Source organism: Anguilla rostrata, chromosome 16 (assembly GCF_018555375.3).
Source record: "Anguilla rostrata isolate EN2019 chromosome 16, ASM1855537v3, whole genome shotgun sequence".
NCBI lineage: Eukaryota > Metazoa > Chordata > Actinopteri > Anguilliformes > Anguillidae > Anguilla > Anguilla rostrata.
Genome location: NC_057948.1, coordinates 30,673,477 through 30,696,550, shown reverse-complemented (window position 1 = coordinate 30,696,550; position 23,074 = coordinate 30,673,477). Strand labels below are relative to the sequence as shown.

General features: G+C 40.5%; 1 protein-coding gene across 6 annotated transcripts in view; it reads right to left on the bottom strand.

The window, feature by feature from the left end:
• Window positions 1–23,074, bottom strand: part of LOC135242776 (11-beta-hydroxysteroid dehydrogenase type 2-like) — a 57,290-nt gene that overhangs the window by 8,452 nt on the left and 25,764 nt on the right. For 2 of the 6 annotated variants that reach the window (XM_064314056.1, XM_064314057.1), the window contains 2 exons: window positions 10,770–10,982; window positions 1,148–1,360 (listed from right to left, as the gene is read on the bottom strand). In XM_064314056.1, coding sequence (XP_064170126.1) covers window positions 1,148–1,360; window positions 10,770–10,977 — 421 coding nt within the window. In that variant the 5' untranslated portion in view covers window positions 10,978–10,982. Of the gene's footprint in view, window positions 1–1,147; window positions 1,361–10,769; window positions 11,306–23,074 lie in introns of those variants that run through there. The other 4 variants (XM_064314054.1, XM_064314055.1, XM_064314051.1 and 1 more) reach the window with 4 other exon arrangements.

Genomic DNA, 23,074 nt, shown 5'->3' with positions numbered 1-23,074 from the left:
AATACTGTACTGCATTGATTTGGTGCCCTGTGTCTTGGGCCCGTTCAGCTGTCTGCCATATGAAATATGCTCACTAATGTGTGGAAATGTGTCCGATATTAGTGCATGCTTTTTTTGTTTCTGTTTAAAATGTATAATGGTTCTACGGTTCTAGAAGCATAACAGTAACCTATCAATGCATTAATAGAGAAAATAATTCAGTGAATTAATCCAGTGACATTTTTTTTTTTTTTTTTTAAACTGTTGCTCTAATTCATTACATATCCTGAAATGTTTAGTTAGGCTACACACAGGTCCAGGAAATTTCTTCGTAGAAGATTTAGTTCAGGGTAATTTGACAGCAGATGCAGTTTCTGCAACTGTGTGGAACAGATGCTGACGCTAACAAGAAAACCATGGAGCGGTGGAGGTAAGCCGTGTTCATGAACGTTCTGAGGGCACGCTTTGAAAAACGGTCCTGTTACCTTTTTTGAGTCCTGCTTTATTCCGTGTGTTAGGGTACAGCCAGCTACCGTACCGACTTCAAACAGCGGCACCTGGCACTGCTACGCGCCCGTGTTTGCAGGAAGATGTGAATAACCGACCGCTTCCTTGATTCGTAGCCAGACGGCTTCCAGCCCACTGGGCCTGACTGAGTGTGTGATGTGAGTGAGTGGTGCTGTTGGTTGGGATCCACTATCCTGTGTAGTCTTCTGCAGTTTCTTTAGTTTTCAGCTGGTGCCTTGTCCACTTGTGTGGCCCTTACTCTCATTAAAGAAATACTCCCAGTACAAATACTCCCTATGCATTCCACACACACACAATTATATTTATGTATATGTATATACATATATATATATGTATGTATGTGTGTGTTTATACTGAAGTACTTTTTACAAGTTTACATACTGTACAGAATCAGCAACAGAAATGTTCTTCTCAATGCATTGTACACTGCATATTACTCATTACTGAAGCTAATCATGCTACATATGAAAAATAGCTTAAATTTTGTTTGTGCCGTTATAACTGACCGTGAGAAAACATCAGTGTGAACCAAACCCACAGGAGAAGGCAGCGAGGCGACAAGTTCCTCAGCGAGCATTTTCCCGTATTTGCCTTTCAACACCAGCTCACTCAGCCCTTCAACAGCAGCCCAAGGTCTCACCTCTAAGGCCCAGTTTGGCCTTGGTAGCGAGGAGGGCCTGCTGGATGTCCCGGGGCTGTGTGATGTCCATCTGGAGGAGGGTGAGGCGGGAGGAGCAGGCACGCCTCAGCTCCGTGGCCCCCGGCCCGCCCAGGTCCAGCACGCTGGCGAACACCTCGAACCCCAGCGCGTCCAGGTGCCGGGCGGTGGCCTTTCCAAAGCCAGAATCGCAGCCTGCAAGACACAGCGTTCCAGGTAAATACAAAATCTAAATGCAGCCGTTATTGAGCTAGCCGCATTTATTATTTTCAACGCCCCTTTGATCTGTAGATAAGAGGCAACTGCAGCTTGGGTAAGTAAGTGTTTTTGACAGTAGACTGAAGGCATAGGGAAAAAATTAATAACACATTTTCACATTCAGCAGACGGTCTTATCCAGAGCAACTCACACTGGTACATCTTTAAAAAGCTAGCCTAAAAGAGCTAAGCAGGATACGTTCAGCTGGCCTCAACAGCAATGCCTACAATTTGCACAATTTACTGCCATATTAATTGAAGCTACTCATGTTAAAGGAACTTGCTCATGGGGTACAACAGCAGTGCCCCTGCTGGAATTTCAAGCCTGCTACCCTGGAATTTCAGGCCCAGTTCCCTAACCATTAAACTACACTGTTGCCCCATCACAGGCTGCCATCACAAGAAGAGAACAGTGCACAGCCCTGTGTACTTTTACCCCATGGGAGAAAGGTATGACACAGGCCCGCTCGATCTGTTCGCTCTATTTGCAGAAGCAACAAACTGCTGGGACCAGCTTCTGCAGAGCGGAATAATAAAATCGGACGCACTGGAATCTTCAGAGCATTCCCACTTAATGTCCAATACATATTTGCATTGCATACAGAACCTGTGAAGATGCAGGAGGTAGATTTTGCGCATCTATAAGTGCAGCTAGTAGACATCTAAATAAAGACCAAATACAGACTACAATGCAGTTTCACAGTGCAATACAAAAAAGGAATAATTTTTTTTTTTTTAAAGAACACATTATATATCAGTTCATTTTTGTTTGGTTAAACCCTTCACCTTTTCCCTTAACGGCGTGCGCAGGCTACGCTATCCTAATCTGCAGCGCTAGCCTGCGATCTGCAGTGGTTTCTGCGCGGCCTCAGCTCAAGGTGAGGTATCCTGAGGACATGGCGCTAATTTACAAATCAGAGAGGCCTCCGCTTGTGTCCTGTTACAGGACACTCACCCCGTGCATTTTGTACTCTCTGAGTCGGGCTTCCATGCCAAGAACTCCTGTGCGATGTTCCAGGCAGGCAGAAATAACAAACAAGCACAGACGGATCCGAACGCGAGGGCGGGCTGCTCTGGAAACATTCATTAATTTGATTATAAATGGTTAACAAATAAATAAATAAAAATTACTTAAGAAATTAGGCCAAGTCATTCCATCAAAATTAATTTCTAAATGTTTGCGCTGTCTAGAAAAAGGGGCGTGTGTGCCTCTCCCTTGCTCTCCAACCTTTTCGACAACCGCTTACATAATGCGTAACTTGTGAATGTACAAGCCTTTTACGCCCACGCACGCACGCACTCGCACACACACATGCACTCGCACACGTACACGCACGGCAAGAATCCTCTGGCTACTCTTTTTCTGACCCAAATCACGACTAGAATTGTCATCGTTTGAAACGTATCTCAAAACAGTTGGGACATACAGGGCACAAAAGTGACTAAATCTTTCGGGAGATGAAGGGAAAAGAAGCAAAGTAAAAGTGGGGGGGGGGGTCTTTTGCCTCATAGCAGGTCATAGCATGTACAAATAAATGCTTTAAATCTTTGATGCGCATAAAGTTGGCCTTGAGGCCTTTTTTCAAAGTGGGTCTCTGGCTATTTCACATGTCATGCGAATCATATATCATGGAAACTGAAGCAAGTTCCATTGCATAAGATTATTATGCGGGGAGAATCATTTCAGAATCAAGTTTACCGATGTATTTCTCTAAGAATATTGAGCAAAATCACTTGCCAGCATCCTGTCAAGCTACACATCCATATTGAGCTAGTATCTCTCCGTGAACAGAACACCGAGTTCTGAGAGCACATGCTGTTAAGTCTGATTTATGGGCCAGAAGAGTGGGGGGAAGAAGCATTGTCTGAGACATGAGTATTTCTCCCAGGTCATCGTTAAGACACTGTAGTATCTTTTTTTTTACCTTTTGACTTCATGCAAATTGCATAAATTACCGTTAAACTGTTTTAGATGTATGATAACACGTTCAATTAATTTTTGTTAGCTTTCCAAGAGGAAACCAGAAGTTTGTTCCCATTTTTCTTTTTATTACCTTGCTATGCAGTGCATTTCCTTGATCATAAACAGGGTGTTCTAGGTTAAATATTTTCTGGACTTCAAGGTCAGCGGCAGACAGAGAACAGGCAGCAGTGCTGAATGCTGTATTAAGGGTTCAAGGGTTCTGCACAGCTTCATGCTTTCTGTAACAGAGTATGTTTCTTGGATCTAGTCGGAGTCGGAGTCCCTCTCCATGAGTAGTCACTCTCTAAATCCCCCCCCCCCCCCACCCCGGCTGAGCCTCCTCCCAAAATGCAAGGAGGAACATGTGCACATCTATCTGACTAAGCTCACAAAGAAAGGGTTTTGGGGTCACAGAAAAGTGAGAGTGCTCACAGAATGATTCCACCGGCATGTTTGGAAAAACATTTACCTTTGCAGTGCGTATCAGGTTCCTCGGGCAGAGTGGGATGTTATCAGAGTAAAATTTCAATGGAATTTTTTTTTTTTTTTTTTTTTGGTTTCTGCGTACTGTACCGACCGCCTGACTTGCACAACAACCGTTCAGAAGGTCTCCACGGATACATCACAGAGCCTGTCACGAACAAAGCGGTTCATAAATATTTAAAGGAACACAGAATCAACACGCAGCGGCCCTCGGGTCATTAAAAGTGGCACACATGATTTTCGGCGTGGAGGCAGGGGTTAAGTTCCTGGACCAAATCCCCCGGGAACCGTGGCCTTTACATGCAACGCTCCTTCTTTAATATGGAACACCCCTTAAATGACAACATCCTAGATGGCTCGAGTTTCCCTGAAAGCACAGGAGTCACCTGGATTTGTTTCATGCACAGTGACATCTGTGAATGATTGAATTTCCCCCAATGGGAGCAAATATTATGACTAATCGCTCATTTCATTGATTAAAACTGAATTATTAATATGGAAAATAACTCTAATTTGTCAGCAATTTAGAGACAGCTCCTTAATTCTACTGCTGTGACCTTAAGTGACTCCAACCATGCAGAAGGGGATTCACAAACACTTCCATGAACATGGCAGAGATGTTACTAACCCTTTTCCAACAATATTATTGTCTACAGAATATCTAATCCCTTTTCATTTGGCCTTTCTTGCCATTTATAAAATTGAAGGATACAAATGGCATCATTTTTCCATGAAGGCTGAACTGATTTCCAGTAGTCTAAACAGGACTGATGGGAGAGAGGGTGTATTTTGTCTCTGAGGCATTGTCGATGCTGACTGTGAAAACAGTATATTGCACTTTGAATGTGGAACTGTAGAACCTTTAAACTTGAAGGGTCTGTAATCTGAACTAGGAAAGGTTCCAAGGTGGTGAAAGAAATTTTAAATCTTCTTACAAACTTAAATCAGATTTAAGAGAGCGTGCATGAATATATTTTCATTTATTCAACAACGTCTATACCGATTCAAAAAGAACAGTAATTTATATTCAGCATCTGAACTGCCATTTATCATTCTTGTCTGTACATCAGGGTGGGTGACAGGTATATTTCGACCTGCGGATGTATTTGTAAATGTCTTAAGATCCCATGAATTTGTCTTCCTGTCCACTACACATTTCCAGATGTTCTGTAATCAATCCTGGTGCAGAACTTGCACAATTTAATTCTGCTGCATGGGAAGTGTGCCAGCATCACCACAGAAATAGACTATGGAGTACAAATATACCCCCAGCACATTTCATTCAAACAATGCAATACTTTGAGGAATGGGAACCACCTGGGACCGCTCTGTGTGTTGGGAGAGAGCAGGGAGCGAGGGCCTGTCGGACAGAGATCTGCAAGCTCGTGCCAGTTTCTTCAGGTGGCAACGAATGCACGTCTCGAAAACAAAGTTATGCGATAAGTCCTCTGATCGCCAAGAAACCAAAGTTTGTTTACTCTCCCCTGTTGAGTGATTATGAAAACACGCCTTTAATATGCACTTTTTTGTTTCTTTTTTTTTTAAAAGGCAAGGCTAGTTGACGCGTTGGCATCCAGACCTGCACTCTATTCCAGTAACACGGTACGATAACGGGAAACAACTGTGTGCTACCTACGGGAATTTAAAAAAAGGAAAAAAATGATAGGGGGTTTGATCTGATTCCTTCATAAATGATAGCTTTAGGAATCATTATAAGTGATGCGTTTGGACTGCCCCTCCTGAAGTTCCAGAAATACAGCCACTGCACCTGTTTTGTATCACCTGTGTCTAAACAATTGTAATTATCAGCGCTATCAGCAGAAAAAAAAAAACTTGCCAGCATGTTTTTGTGTGTTTCCATTTTTAACAAATGTAATGGGACATTGGTCACATAAAGTAAAGAAGAACAGAAGTAATACGAAAAACTTTGGCAGTGAATAACTTGCCATGACAATATCCAAAACCCAAACCCATTCACCTGTGGCCATTTTATTTGATTAACTTAAAGTATGTAACAGAATCATACAACTCAATCTATGTCAGTGTGAAAATAGGATTTGTAACGAGATATCGAGAATAAAAGTTTAGATCGTAACGGCAAATTATAAACTGTAACATGAGCGCATACGTTTACAACCCTACAAAAATGTCCCACTGGCGTGAAAGTTAGTGTTTCCGTACATGTTGTACTGTTCTTTAACAGATGATGGTTATGGGACACAAAGTCAGCACGTTCATGCTTAAGAGCTAGATGACGGAGAGAAAGGCCCAGAATGCTGCACACTGGAGGCCATCTTATGTCTCATTCTGAGGTACCCTCAGGGTGCATGAGAGCTGAGAAATTACTGGTCAAAAATGGAAGGTAACGTGAAACAGGAAACAGCAGCCAATGGCAGCTATTTATTCTGATGCAGCAAATTTAATCTTTGTAATTTATATAGCAAACATTACATTGTGGGTTAATTTTGTGAAAGCAGCATTTTCAAATTGGTTGGGATCTGGTGGTTGGCATTACATTTTGAAGTTTTTTGGAATAGAGTTGTGTACTTTGCATTTCACACTGGTAGGATAAAACAATCCTTGGCATATGTGACACAGTTACACAGAAACTGTAAGATTTTATTTGGAAATGGGGAGGTCTTCTGATTTGAATATGAGTAATTTACATAATATATTTTCTATTTGACTGCCAAACAATGGTGAGTTTTAGCCACTTAAATCCAAAATAAGGAAGTCGCACACTCTTCATGTGCATATAATTTATTCATGATGTAGTTACAAAAACTAACATTTTGGCACACAGCACCTTTGTCAGGGTCACCCTAACTGTAACCAAGGCACTCTGTGCCAATACGTTGGTTTTTAAACTACACTGTGAATAAATTATGGGAGCATGTAGAGTGTGCGACTAGATTTATGAGTTTTCTCCAGCTACTGTTCGCCTCGTTTAAAGGTTTGGGTGTGGATCTCCAGCTTCTATATTTAGAAGTTTTAGGCAGTTGAAATGAGACATAATGCTAATATATTAAATAGCAATGAGTTGCTTTCATTTCAAGCAAACCATGTAGCTAGCTGCATATTAACAACCAAAGGTAGTTGAATGTTTTTCGGATGACATTCCATCTGCTTTTATATTGAAATAGTAATATCTATAAAAAAGGTAAATGTATATTCCCTTAGGGATAATACCTGTAACTATATGCTTTACCTATAGAAAGGAACATTCTATAAACACAATAGTTAAGTGACAGCTCTCCCAGACGTTGTTGCTATGACAACCTTATGATACCGTCATCCCTTCCTTTTTTTATGTGGTTCTGTCCTCAACAGTTTATTTTGTGTCTCTCAGACGTGAAACAGTCACACATACTTAAAATTGGACCAAGCAGTAGGATCCATTTTGACCTGCCAAAGTTGCAAATGCAGGCAGTCCTGTGACTTTAACCTTCATCCTTCAAAGAATTCCAGCTATTCTATTGTCTTATTAATGGCTTTATAAGAGGTTTAAATTTTTTTTTTTTCCCCAACTTTTTTAATTTTCCAGGTTGAGTCATAGAGTCATTTAGTACAGCTTTGCAAAAAAGCGACTGAGAAAATCAGTCGACAAAAAGTCGGTCAGAACTTATTTCTTCCACTTTTGGGAAACCAAACCTTTTGTGCACTGTCCATATGCGGTCACATGAGGGCCTACTGTCTGGTTAATTGTGACAAACATGACAGCAGGACTGCTCAGAGCAACTCCAGCCGCCTAGCGGAAACCGCAGAATTCTTTCGCTTTGTGACGCCGTGTACCTAGGACCAGCAGTGTGTTCGCGTTAGTAGTCTGCATTTGAGAATGGCACACCTTGCTATCTTTCATCTTCTCAATGAGGAGGCGTATGTGAAAATTCGAAACATCCATTTAAGTCTCCCAGGCCAATACATGGCCTGCGGCGTGTTCGGCCTTAGACCATGTTAGACCATGTCTGAGAGCAATTTTCTCCACCTTATATTTAATCTGCTGTTGTAAGACCTTGCACGGGTTCACACTGTTTCACGTCCACCAATAGGGGTGGGTGCCAAGGGAACAGGTGAAGCCAGAGGGCTTTTTAATTATTCAACTGTACGGGGAATTTAGTCATGCATTTCACTGCCCATTACCTTTTTTTGCATTACAATGGAGCCAGCTATACGGTGTTTCCTGGGGACACAAGCAAGCAGCTCTTTTTTTGGGACAATTGTTATTTTAAAGGGAAACGGAATGAGATATAAATTCAAACTGTGTCTATAAAATTCTGTCTCCACATCAAACCTACAACCACTGAGTGGAAATACCAGTTTCCCTGATGAAACTTCCCTGTTTTGTGTAAATTAATGTTAGTTTAGTAATTTAGTCATTTAATAATATGGTCATTTAATATGTGGTATGCACAGTATTAAGTGTTTTCTTGGAGTATGAGCCCTCTAAAAGAAGTTGTGACCCTGAAATTTTATGGATGGTTTTATATATTACTAATACCCGTTTTTTAACAGCATTTAACTGAAATATACAGAAAATAGTAAAGTAGGTTATAATCTTTTCACTGGTTTTGTTCAAGCAAACACCTGTTCAAGCTAGAATTAGGCCACTAAGATAACATATAACCAAGTCAACATTACTCTTCATTGTTCTCACAGATAATGTATAATGATTTGTCAGTAAGTCTGACAAATGAAAACCATTTTTTTCTTAGTGTGGGAAGTTGCTAATGTTGCAGACACCTTAGGTCTATGGGCAACAGAGCTACAGAGGTAACAATAATTTAGCAACAACAAAGCTTAGTAGTAAACTAGATAAAAAATAGAAGTAGATACAGATGGCATGACCTCTGATAACACTTCTCTTTCTGTGTAATTTCTGAAAATGCACATTTCTATTACCATTTCAGTTGTATCTGCTGGAATGTAGTTACACGTGAATCCGTGAAGTTTTAGTCACAAATCTACAAGAAAAATTCCTCACAAACTTGGGTCATATTCTGAGAGGTTTAAAAGATTATAATAAGCGGATTTCCTCTGAAATAACTTTTTTTCGATTTAGTCATCACAATGTGGGGTCACTATGTGTCGAATTGCACAGATAATTTTTCAGGCTTCTCCCACAGCCTTTACTGTCCAGAGCAACTCACAAAGCTTGATGGAAATATACACATTTAAAATGTACACATGCATCGAGTAAAACATTTTCAGCTTGCTGATTTTCAGATTTCACATAGCATGTTCCACTTATGGCTGAATAACATTTGTGATGAAACCACAACATCTTCTGTGGATCAGGACAAAATCCCTTAAACATGAACTTTACATAATCACATATACGAGCTGATTACAACTGCATACATGAAGCAGGAGGCTAGCATTTTCAAATGCATAAGGGTATTATCTAGGTGGTCTACAGGACATGTTTAACAAGCTCATTATTTTGTTTACATACAATTAAGAGATTTGGTAAAGTCAATTATGTAATACAGCTCAAGATTAACGGGAACTGCCCATAAATTGTACAAGAATTCTATAAAACTGTGAATTGCCAATTCCATTAATTACCAACATACCGTACCAAATGCTGTGACCAGATGCTATGTGTTCCTACTGATTTCCATATATCATTCATTGTTTATCTATATCAAGATCTAATGTATATGCCTTCTTGTGTGCAGACACATTTTTTGTTTTGCATTTTGATGATTTCTATAACACTTTGATGATTGCTATCTTCAAAAAAACTTCAGGTTTTCTTTCCTGAAAGTGATTCTCTTCCATCACATTATGAAATAGAATGCATATTGACTATTCCTGGCACTTGATCACAATTTCCAGTCCTGCTTCAAGAAAAATCACAACAGAATGCATTGCTAATTATTATTGCGAAGTATGGCTTTTTGGAGGGGGGAGGGGGGTGGGGGGTGGGGGGGAGGCAGAGAGACACACACAAAGTAAAACATTGTCGAGTTCAAGTTCATGCAACTCAGAACATTCCTACAGAAGGGTACACTGGTAGTTATCCTTGAACATGTCTGGGGAAATGCACCCAAACATGCACAATTTATGTCAGTCAAAATTAGTTTCAGATATGCATGGGGCATATTTGATTAAATATTTACTTGCATTTTCAGTGGAAAGTGAAAAGCTAATAACCTCTATAACTATGATATGGCTAATTAAAATTTAAAAAAATAAATAAATATTACTAGCGTTGGCCAGCCATGGGAAGGATAGGGGGAAAAGGGGCAATTGGCAAATGCATTAAAGCAGAGGGAGTTATTATGTGCTAATGCTGGAAATTAAACTGTTTCACAAGCCCATAATGAGATTACAAAGGAGATCAATATAGACTTTTAGCACTCCCAGAAGGCTTTATTTGCACTTAACGGTATCAGTGATAAACATTGCAGTAAAGTACATCTATTATTGCAGTCTGACTGTGCACTGTACAATACGATACAATAGCTTTGTACAAAATATTAAATACAGTTCCATCATTATTGAAAGGGAAAAAATGTGCATAACAGCAATGCACATCACTGCAATAAATAATAATAATAATAATAATACAATAGGTATTATTTTTTGGAATAAATCTGCACAGAAATGGGCAGATTTATTGTATATGTGCCCCTTACACTGTTTTCAGGGGGAATGCCATCATGCACTCTGAGTGTGTGTATATGTGTGCTTGTATGTGTGTGTATGTGTGTGTATGTGTGTGTGTGTGTGTGTGTTGCATGCTCAGCATTTCAAACATTTCTAGGTCTCACGTTGTCCTGGTTGCACACGCCGTCCAGAAACCCCAAAAGATGTTTACCAGAACAGACAGGCTAGAGAGAGGAGAGTTGTGCAACAGCGCGGACGAGCCGTAAATCAGAAAGAGCCGCTCTCCTACCTGTGATGAAGACCGCCTTGCCGTCGGCGGGGAGGGTGCGCGCGGGGCCACCTCTGACCGACAGCACGCAGCACACCGCGCACAGGACGGCCAGCGCCAGGATGGCGGGGGGCCAGAGGGAGCACAGCCTCTCCACCAGCAGCGTCGCCCCCAGCCAGGCCACCAGGGTCGGGGCTGCGCTCATGTGGGACGCCAGGATCTTCTTCATGGCCCCTCCAACAAACACAGACATCACACCCACGTAAATCCAAAAGGACAGCGCACAGTCTTCTTCAATGGCATTTGGAATCATAACTGCAGTTCTCTCTCTCTTTCTCTCTCTCTCTCTCTCTTTCTTTCTCTCTCCCTCTCCCTCCCTCTCTCTCTCTCTCTCTCTCTCACTCTTTCTTTCTTTCTTTCTCTCTCTCATACACTTTTTTTTTCTCCTTTCTCCAACTTACTGTTTCTCTGTTTCTTTGAAGGGGGTAATCTGACTCACAAACAACGGTGTGCCTCGCATTCACACACACATGCACAGAGTGTCAATCGAACAGGCTCACTGCTCACCGTGTATATATAGAGCATGTTGCTGGAGAGGGGAGGGACTACTCTAAAGGAGATCTAATCTGTGCCCAATGGCCAAAGTTTCACTGCTGCTCAAGGCATTTTTCCTCCTTCTCCTTTCTCCTGTCCTGGAGCACATGTACTGTAGTATTTGTGCATTTCCCCTTCATGTCTGTTTTGCCTCTCAGATACTTGTGCCCAGCAGTGCAAATGCATTGTTGGAAACCACAGGAGGGAAGTGCCAGATTGGCACTGAGCGACATCCATCATTGCATCAACCACCCAGTAACGTTCCAATATCAATTATCAGAATGTCCTTCAGCTAAACCAAACAATCAGTCACATTGCTGCATACCTAGGTAGCCCGGCACGTATTAATGTGATGATCTGCTGGCACTTCCAGCAAGAGCCAGCTTGCATGCTCAATTTCAGTACTTCCAGCAAGCTGTACAGCAGGGATTTGCTTTCATTGCCCAAACAAGGATCTTGCAGACAACCAATCAATGAAAATATGCAATTTAGCTTTTGATAATAAGAGCAAAACAAGTGCACGTGAAGCCATTTAATTCTATTTTAGTTTTTCGCATTTCAGTGTTTTCACTGCTTTAATTCTAGAGAAGTTTTATACTGCAATTCCTTATAAAATGTATAAGGTATGCTTGGCGCTTAAATTCAATTAAATGCAGCACCCGTCCCCAAAATATAACCAAACAAATTTTTACAAGTCTTTCCCCTCCGACTTCACATGAGCTGCATGAGTAGCTTCGTGAGAAGAAAGCCAAGTGTGAAAGTACATGTGGGTGAGTTCTCTCTGTGGCCTACTTCAGCATTTTTCTACTCACTTTTCACAGGTTCGCCTTGCTTTCTCCCTTTGACGGATGGATATTCACATGTAAACGCAGATAAGGGCCTGTCTTTCCTTCATGATATACTTGAGGATACCCAGGTTGCGCGAGACGGTTATATATGCCGTCCTGTTTTATATTCTTAGAAACTTCTAAACGTTAAAATATTTGCTGTGGGCTTCAAGTATACAGGCGGGGATGACCCATTTTGAAACAGACTTCTCTGTTCTGCTTTCCCTCTGCACATATTCCATCACGGCAGGGTCCTAAAACAGGATGTTCCCTGCCCTTGCATCCAAATTAATTGAGAGGTAACGTCTGTGCTCAGTCGGTCACGAAACTTAGGCTGACATCATAACAAGCCTCTGGCCCTCACACTAATTGCAAATTACTAACCCTGGCACGGATGGCTTTTCACTTGACAGAGGGCATTTGGGATTGTGATTAGCAGGTGATTTCACAACGTTTGATTCTGGTGGTCCGCGGAGAAGGAGAGCAGAGAGTAATGCACATGAGTCGTCCAGAGCCAACGTCCAGACCGGCGCCAACGTCTAATTTTGACTTTGTGAGGATCACACTTTCCCTTAAAATAATAAGGACAACGATCTGACGGCTTTTGTGGACAGTAGAATTATTTTCCACGCTTCTCCCCCCGTTTTTGATCTGAAGAGGGCGATAGCGAGGCCTCCGTGGTCTGCTTCGGTGAGGGGACCAGAGAGCAGAGCAGAGCCGAGCCGTACTGAACACACACGCAGCACAGAAACCGCAGAACAGGGGCGCTCAACACAAAGGCACAAAGGACACAGAGCGCCTGTATTACCCAGGACAGGATGATCTCTTCCAGCGGCACCAAAGTCAGCTTCCCAATCTGAATACGTTTGACCCTGAAGCCGTGATGTCAAGTGCACTTTGTCCTTTTTGTGATTTACATTTTCAAGCTCATTGCAGGCCATGGGAAAACGTACTCACACGGCAACATAATCAACCAAAAACCTGTTGTTTGGAAGACAAGACAAAAAATGACATCGGCAACTAAAATTTAAAAAGCAAAGTCTTGTCAGTCTCAGTTCTGTGTGCCGATACTTCAACGATAAACAAGCCGAATAAGAACAATAACTGTGAAGAAAAGAATGTATAATTTTAAATAATAAGGACTACTGTATCATTCATTCAGACACTGCAGTCTGTATTTACACAGTGACAGAATTTTTTTTTTGCTCTGTACTCCAGCCCATTGGATTTGAAATAAAAAATGAATATGAGGTAAAAGTTCAGACTGTTAATTTTAATGAGAGGGTACTCATTCACATCAGGCGATCCATGCAGGCGTACTGTTATTTTTACACATATATCCCATTTTAGGGGGACCAAACTAAGCTGAGGAATCCAGATAGCCTGCTAAATAAATGTAACGTAATGGATAAAACAGGTAATGGTAGGGATTTCTGTTCCCTTGTGTGACTACAGTCATTTGATTCGGTTCACTGCAATGATTCATTCACCGATTCGTTCAGTTGTCCCTATGGTTACTCTTCCATTCACAAACAGCTCAAAGGACCCGTGTGCAGCCTGCTATCTCTCAGAGCCGATTCATTCCATGATTCGGCATGGCGGCAAAGCCTGCGCTGCCAGATGACTGATTATAACACTCCCTTTAACTCGGTTATGATCTGTTTAAGCACATTTATATGTTAAAATAAACAAAATTAGCCATTTTTATTTATGTTTGCTGATTAATTTGCTAATACCTGACATTGTTCAGACAGGTTTGTTTACTTAAATCCCCTGGAAAAACGTGAGTTTAACTTGGGTTTTTTTAAATACCCTGCATCATTAACAACATTGATAATGTTTTATTAATATTATATTATGCAATTACTGTATGCAAGCATTGTATTTCTGTATCATTTTTAATAAAAAGAACATATTTGACAGTATCAGGCAAGTTGAGGCAATATAAATAACCATTAAAATGCCAGTAAATAATTATAACTATACACAATCTGTATTAAAATATGCTAGATGGATTGAAACATTAATACATATATGTGGGGGCATCCCCATATTTGCATCCAGCCCAACAGTGTGCAAACACAGTTTAGTTTTCATACATGAAAAGATAAAAGAATGTCTGCACATTGTAGTCTAAAACAAAAGTTCTGCAGTGACGCATTGAAATGACAAGAAGAAGAATACAACTAAGCAACCTTTTGTTTACAAATTCTTTCAGTTCAAACATATGATTCACTCTCAAACTCAACCAGTTCTTTCAGTTCAAACATATGATTCACTCTCAAACTCGACCAGCTTTCTCAGTTCTTTCAGTTTGTTCTCTGATTCATTCATGAATGACATCGCGTTCCTTCAGTTCACTTTTTCCCCAGTTTAGAACTGGATATGCTGATTGATTCATTGACTGTTGGTTGTTTATGGGCACATATGTTTGGCGAGTTCTCGCCATTGAGATTTTAAATTAATGCAGCCTGCCCCATTCAGAGAATATTTATCATTGTAAATATTCAAAGAGAACCCTTCTGCAGACAAACGGACAAATTAAAGAAAAGTCCTTACATTAAGGTGTTGCAGTTAATTTAATTTACTTGAAATGTTTGTTAAAAAGTTATACTGTGGTCACATTTGAGGGTGAGGTTCATTTGAAAGGCAGTGCTCCTGCTGTGGATGTACAGAAAACTGCTCCTTTCTGTTTATGACCAGAAATCATAAAGTCACATTTTAATGGTAATTCCTTACAGTCTCTGATGGAAAAAGCAAAGCAGCCTGTGAGCTTCCCAGTACAACTATTTATCTTTTTCTGAACTACTGTATCTTTGTTTCTGTTTAGCTGGACAGTGAACTTATACACCCTTATGTCTTGGTATTGCTCATTAATGTAATTATTTTCAATTTCACTTGAAATAGCAATAATTATTATTATTATATAAATGTGTGAGTGTATTGGAACATAAAATAATGTAAGGGTAAAATAAGTGAATAATAATAATAAACACAAAATAGTAAACAAAATGTGAACAGAAAAGGGCCCTCATAAGCTTTGCGACAGGTGTATGAGGGCATTCCAAACAGGCAAAAATGGAACGCTTCCATTTCCAGGTTCTGCTGTTCCACAAGACCTCATTCTCAGCAAAAAAGGGACCATGTGCATTCGCAGGTGTTTGATGTTTCATTATATTTTGATGACTAAAGAAGAAGAAGAAGAAAAAACAACGTAATTGCATTTTGAGTACACTGTTTACTTTTTTCTTTCATCCATGCTGTGAAGTCAGTTGTGAGAGAAAATCTGTCCTTGATGGGAACTGATTCTGGGTCACCGACTGCCCACCCCGTACTGAAACACATTGTCCTTGGGAGCGAAAATAGGCTGCAGCCTTGATGACTTTCTTTCTGCCCAGCGTACAATACACACGCACACGCGCCTCTTTCAAATTTTTAGAAAATGTTTTCATTTCAATGTTTTTTTCCAGCTCTGTACATCCTCATAAACATGTACCATATCAACCAGAGCTGACCAGCGAGCCACATTAGTTGAGATCAACTCATTCCTTACCCTTGATTCTCTGTTGTGTCAGGGTCATGGATGCAGTTATGATTAAACAGCTAAACAACTGCAAACGAAGACCTGAAATAACCTCCTGGCATTAATAAAGGCCACTCAAGGATTTTTTTTTTTTTTTTTTTTTTAATCAGCAAAATAACAATCATTGCATTTTGTCCAACAGTGTTCCTGAGTTCTACTTTTCCCTTGGATCTGTTCTTGTGTGGAAACAACTTGCTCAGCGTTCACCTTAAATAAAATTTCACGCACATGTCAGCATGACATGCTAGCACCACATCCAGTTTTTTTTAAACATTCTGCAAGTGCCACATTTCCAATCTGTTCTCAGAATCATGTTCTTTGAATTTTGACAGCGACCGTTTGATTGGATAACGTACATTCTCATGATGGTTACAACAATAAAATAAAACAAAACAAAATCAAATAATTAAATAGAAATAAGGGTACATAAACAATTAAATAAGGATACATAAAATCAAGAGAAGTCACATAAATAAAAGGGTTTTTAACAATAGTAAAAAAAAAGGTTTCCACCAGCTCATATCTAACTTTTGTATCTTCCGTTGATGCATCAGAGCATTAACTATTACGCAACGCACAGTAGCATTCAGCAAGAACTGCACTGAAATAACTGAAAAGCAGGAATCATGCATGGCACAAACTCCAGCTTCTCACTGGTAATGCATCCAGTGACTGTATCAAAGTTATATTCACAAGATTCCAGGGCTGGCAGACCATACGAGTAAGATTCACAAGATTTTAAGATGGGCAGACTACAATTAAGCTTCGTAAGATTCCAGGACTGGCAGGCCATATAAGTAAGGTCTACAGTATTGAAAATTAACAACAGGGTCTCTGATTACAGGGTATCTTTACCTTCAGATTTTTGTTTCCTCTTGGCGTACTTTTACTATTCTGCATGTCATTTTGTACATTTCTTACTGAACCACGCCACCTGTTGTTAGCTTGTGTAAAAAGTTACATCAGTTGACATGCTAAACTATATGGCCTCAGTGTATTTCTATGTGCCAATTAGTAGCTTTTTATGAGATTTCAGCTGATAAAGTATGTCACATATCTTTGAAAATAGCATCTTATCTTTTGATTGTACTTTTAAATGGCAATGAAATAAATGAATTTAAAGGAATTAAGGAAGAAATAGCAACAAATACGTGTTAATTGTAGGGGGAAACTTGTGATAAAGTTTAACATAAATAATCTGGGTACACTAGTATTGACATAGGTATATAACTGTACACCATTGTTTCCTTAAAGTTCCCTCTGCTCTGTATTTGCCAAAAAAAGCGGATGTATATGAGATGAAAAGATAAGCACTGTAGCTCCCTTGCCAACTGCAAGTCTTCTAATGGCAGATTGGATTGTACATGATTAATGGACTCTATAGTTTCTCCAAGAGCAGTCTCCAACCCCCATCACGCATGGTTCAACATGCATACAGGCACTTTATATACATCCGTTGCATTCAAATGCTTTTATATTTACTCGCTGAGATTGTGAATATTGTTGGAAATATGTGAATATCGGGGAACACTGTGACACAAATTGATTGATTGAGCACCTTCTTACAAGGAGAATCTGCAAAGTAACTCCATAGCCAGCACATTCTGGGCAGGAAGTAGTAGAAGCAGCTCAACAATAATCTTTTTTTTGTGTATGTCTGTGTCAAAAAACCAATCAACCATGTTCCTAGGGATCTACCCTCCAGTAGGTTTTCATTTCAAAGGAAATTTGGCACACCTGACTTTCCAGATTAGCAGCTCAACAAAGCTCGCTAGCTGTTGAATGAGTTGTGCTTTGTTTGGGTTGGAATGAAAACCTACAGGGCAATAGAGCTCCAGGAACAGGGTTGGTTATCACTGTGCTACAGATAATTTTTTAGTCAGCAAACATTCATTAAAAGGTGAGGAACCTTTTAAAATTGTACATCAGTGAAACAGCCAGCAGTCCCACAGTGTTGGACACACTGGTTGCAATGTGACCTGCAAAAAAATGTTTTATTTAAATTTTTTTTATTTTTTTATTGTGATTTTGTTTTATATTCTTCATTTCATGGAAGTTTGGATAGTTACATTTTACAGCAAAATAAGTTCTGATGTTTCCATAGCTAGGTGTTGTTAAGGGAAACTTTTGACAGCCTGCCGAGGACATCAACAGACCAGCAGCAGGAACAGGGACAGCTCCTTATCCCCACTGCTGGCTAAGGAAGCGATGCTAGCAATGCGGCCCAGTGGTCAGTATCAGTACAGCTCCGTACATCTTCATACTTCTCCCCTTGCACTTCTGTAAAGTGCGAGTCCACTGGATTCCAATTCATCAATGTAGAAATTTCCGTTTAATCGGAGATTTAGCTGTAGCTGATTTACTTCAGTAAGGACTTCGCAAGAGATGTTTCTCCCATTTCAGTGTTTGGCACTCAGTCACGTTCTGCATAGTTCACAGATGCTGAAAATAGACCCTCACAGATGTAAAATTTTTGTGCAAGATGATGAGCATACAGTAAGACGCATACAAGGACAGTAAGTATTGGAAAAGCATATGGCTTTTACGAAATGCACTTTTTTTTTTTTGGACAGTCCTTTAAAAATATCTTTCTGTGCTTGCTTCCCCGCCAAAAAAAAGAGCTGTGTTCATAACTGTAAAATCTCAATATTCTGTGAAAAGAAATATCGTAATTGACCGTTTACGGCAGTTCGTGTCCGTGATGAATTCACATTGGATACATCACCGCAAGCTAAATGTGGAGGGGAAACGAATGTAGACATTAAAAAATAAATACATTCAAACTGTTTCCTACTTATCTGCCATCTGGTTTTCAGGGAAATGTTCCACATTAGCATTATGTGGATTCTATTCTCATTATCAAGCCAAAATGTAGTATTGGCACATGTCATTACTGTACAAAGCCCTTCACACCCCTCTGCTAACAGTGTGTTTGCTATTACATGTTGACTTTTATTATACTTATTGTGTCTTAAATGTTTTTGTAATCTCGGCTACATTGAAAATTAAGGTCTGGCCCTCAATTGTACCTCCGAGAATTAAATAAAGGTTATGATGATGATGATGACGTGAGAAAGTGGAGGACGGATTATAAAAGATAGCCAAACTTAAAAGTTAACACATTTTGTGTGTAGAAAACAGGGACCAGACGAGTTTGGTCTGAGTACCATTTTTGTTCACTATGGTTTAACGTGCACTTGAATGTTACTACAAAACCTGCGGTGTCAAGATGTGGATTACAGATTTATATGACGTAGAACTACGCATTTTCTGAGTTCTGTTGCAGGTGGAGCTTTTTTATGTACTGTGTGTGTGAAGAGTTGAGGGTTGGCAGAGGATAGCCAATCCCATCTCATCGCCAATCCCATCTCACACTTTGACGAATGGCTTTCATTGGCCGAATATAATCTGCTGAAGTACATTTCATCCTATTTACAGATGAGAATGCACGTTCAGTAACCACGGAGATAAGAGATACAGTTAGCCCATGGGACTCTCGGTCACAGCCAGTGCCACCTTGGCCAGGTCGCTATGGACCATCAGACTTATCCCAACAGTGAGAACAAACACATCAGCTGATGTTGCAAACTTTGGGGGCTAGGGAAAATATCCTGACCTCAAAGTCAGGATAAAACAGACTCAAACTGTGCCATTGTTCATAAGAAATGCACTGATGGTTTGTTGTGCCTCAGATTTGTTCATCCCTCACCATTTGCATTTGTGGTTAGCGGGGAAACACCAATGGCAAAATATCACTTCAGCTAAGCTTCTGATCTCGCACACGTCAGATCAGTGCAGTATAATGGGTAAGGAACTGGCTTTGCAACCCAAAGATCACAAGATCGATTCCCAGGGTAGGACACTGCCGTTGTACCCTTGAGCAAGGTACTTAACCTGCATTGTGTCAGTATTTATCCAGCTGTATAAATTGATGTAAATGTAAATGCTACGTAAAAGGTTGTGTAAGTCGTTCTGGATAAGAGCGTCTGCTAAGTGCCTGCAATGTAATGTAATGTAATGTATCGTCAATCTAGAGCACAGCTCAGAGAGCTACAGTAAGCCCACAGCTTTGTGCATATCGCGTGAATGAGCGCAACGTAGCGCCCGAGCCCTGGACAACTTTGAAGCCAGAAGTCCAGCCCGTCGCGTGTCGCTTTATAATCGTCCTCAGCGAGGGTAAACCACGCTCCAGTTGTTGTGTACAGTGTGAATTCATTGTAAACAATGTAGTAGGTCAGTGCGAAATGTAGCCGAAACATTGCCACTAGATTTTTGGGTCACAGATAGGTTTTTTTTTTTTTAGTTTAAAAAAACCTAATTAGAGCTCCTGCTTGAATAGTAACCTGCTGTTTTTGTCCAATTAAGTAAGTCGTGAAACAAATTACAGTAAGTCACACAACTTTTCCATGTAAAAAGTGGGGACCTCTGAGGAGGGAAATAAGCTTTTGTCCTCGTGAATCTGCTGTGCATTATTATTCATCTACTGAAATATTAACAAATTCCAACTTTAGTTCTGATGAATGAGAATGTGTGAGCAAGGCAAAAGAAAAACGGTTTAATATCAAAATAATTCTAAAATTTAAATACTTTTCAGTGAAGAACAACCACATTATTTTTCCACTGTGGATGTTAAACATCCAATTATCTGATCATTAAATTTGTTATAGAACAAATCTTTCATACGACTGTCTTGGGCACAATAAATCCCTGTCGCTGGATCTGTCAGTTCTTCGTAATGCAAAACTGAAAACTGGAGACAATGTTCAAGCTGAAAGATCTGCAGATCATTTGTAAGCCACTTGAAATGCTTAAACTGTGACTTTATTAAACCGCTTCTGCTGTTGCTCATTGTTACATTAAAAAAAGAGTAATAGGATGGTTTCCTGTGTTCTATCCATGTGATTGGGGGTTGGTGTGGGAGGAGGGTGGGGGGTGGGGGGGGGTTGGGGGGGTTAAATGAGTGCTATTGTATAATACAACAGAAAATGGCTCCCCAATCCTCTCTTGGGCACTTTCAAAAGAATGTACTCTCCACAGCACTTGGCCCAGGACAGCAAGAGCTCTTTGACACTTGATTGTGTTTATACTCATCCAGGCCTGCTGATTGAGAAAAACAGACCACACTACCTCAGATATCACAACCCCAGACCCCTGGGACGCAAGAATAATAAAATATTCATGTGGTGGGTAACACGCATCGGCCAAGTTTAGAAATTGGCAAGAGATTAAAAAGATTTCACAGCAGTTTGGTGTGTTTGAATTTGAGTGTGCTAGTGTGTGCGTGTGTGTGCGTGTGTGTAAGTGCGCGCGAGCATGCTTTTATTTGAGTAATGAGAGCAGGGAGTTATTTTGTCAAATAAGATTAATTTGATCATTAAGACTATCAATCAACTGTCCTTCCAAGATTCAAATAAATATTTTGTTAGCCTGTTTAATTTTAGGCCAGCTACAACAAACTAGTTGTCTCTGGTAAATTGCCACAAACCACATTTTAAGAACCTCCATTTCTGGTAAATATTTTAGAATCTTCACTTTGATACTAAAAATCAAGAATAGCCCTTTTGATTTCTTTGTGTACCCAAAATGTCACCGTATCAAATACATTGTAAAGGTACCAAATTACATCATTATACAACACATAATGATTTACATATACGTATATATATATTGAAAATGTGCTTTAAAAACGTCTGTACCTTTTTGGCAGTAATATGTTACCTTGAGACATAACCACCTAGCTGTTTCCAAAGTAGTTGCAGTGCTTTTCTCTCCCTTGTAATTGAGTTGGGTGCATATGCTGCATTGCCTGACAATGTTGAATGCAGAGCCTGACCAATATTGCCATGGCCTGTATTTACAGTAAGAGGATGAAGTCATGTCTTTCAGTACAGTTTTGCATAATGAGGGTTTCTTTCATAATTGCTCCCTTTGTTGCGAAGCCGTAGGGGGTGGGGGGGCGGGGATGTCTTCAAGGGGTGAGATACTTTTAGTTTAATTACTCACTTGTGAAGGGACAATTTCTCTGAATTGCTCAAGTGCTCAGTGAATTAGTGAATGTCTGTCTCATTAGAAGACAGCGTGAACCCTAAGGAAAACAATTATGCAATCGATGAAACAAATTCAGCAGGGAAATTCACAGTCAATGTTAAATCCTGTTTATTATTATATTTATTTAACTTTTTTTTGGGGGGGGGGGGGGCTGTATGGGGGACACTTAAGAACCGAACAACAGCACCCACAAGGTCAGTCTTCAGCAAGCTCAAGACGATGTGCAATTTTGGATAAACTCTGATGCGTCCTCAGTTTGAGGGCATGCAGCTCGAAGACAGGTCCTTGTCAATCTGAACGCTGGATTTTTGCATGCTGTAGATCAAGCGCAGATCTTCAGGAGCTATTCCTGCAGCCAGTGATCTCAGATGAGAAAAAGGATTGCTTGTTCAGTCAGGTATTTTTTTTTAAAAAAGCGTTTTCGCTGAACAGCGTCTGAGTGGGCTGCGTTCACGGACCGGGGCCAAGGAACACACAGGGGTTGGGCCGTTGATTTAAAAGCGCGAGGCCATCGCTCTTTCCGACGGGAACCCACACCGTCACACAGCACAGGAACGCGGCGTGAAAACTCCCGCTCGGTAACACCTAATCTGATGGGACGTACTTAACGTGACCTACTTGCACTTGATTTTGGCAACTTCAGACATACATACCGTACCCTGGGAATGAATCACGAATCCTGTCTTGGATTTAATAAGCGTTTAATGTGTTCACTAAAGAGACGCTGCCGTCGTCGCCCGAGACAAACGGCGGGAAGCGTCACAGATGACAGACGCACACGTTCAGTGGGGCGATCGTCAGCGAATCGATGACAGCTGATTTCACCACTGGGACTTCAGGCTATCGCAGGCCCCCAGTCAGGCTCTCGCTAAGGACAACGTTGTTATTGTTTGTGGATTTAGATTAACACGTTGCTTAGATTGCCATGGGTTAGAATCAGCCACCGTGCTCGTTTCTTTTCTTTTTCACGCTAACATATTTTTATAGAATCCAAATATTAATATCATTACGCCTGTACCCGGTGCAGACAAGATGAAACAACACAGTCAGTCCACCTCCAATTTTACTTGGCGCACTGGGAAATTTGATTCGTCAGCAATTTGGACGGTACTCCTTTCATTGACGTCTTCACACTAAATCATTCCTGGTGTTCAGGCAGTGATAAGTGCTGTGGCAGCAGAGGTCCTGAGCAACAGTCCCAAAGCTGCACATGCTGACAGCCTAGTACAATTGCATTACAGGCATTTAGCAGACGCTCTTTTCTTATCCAGAAC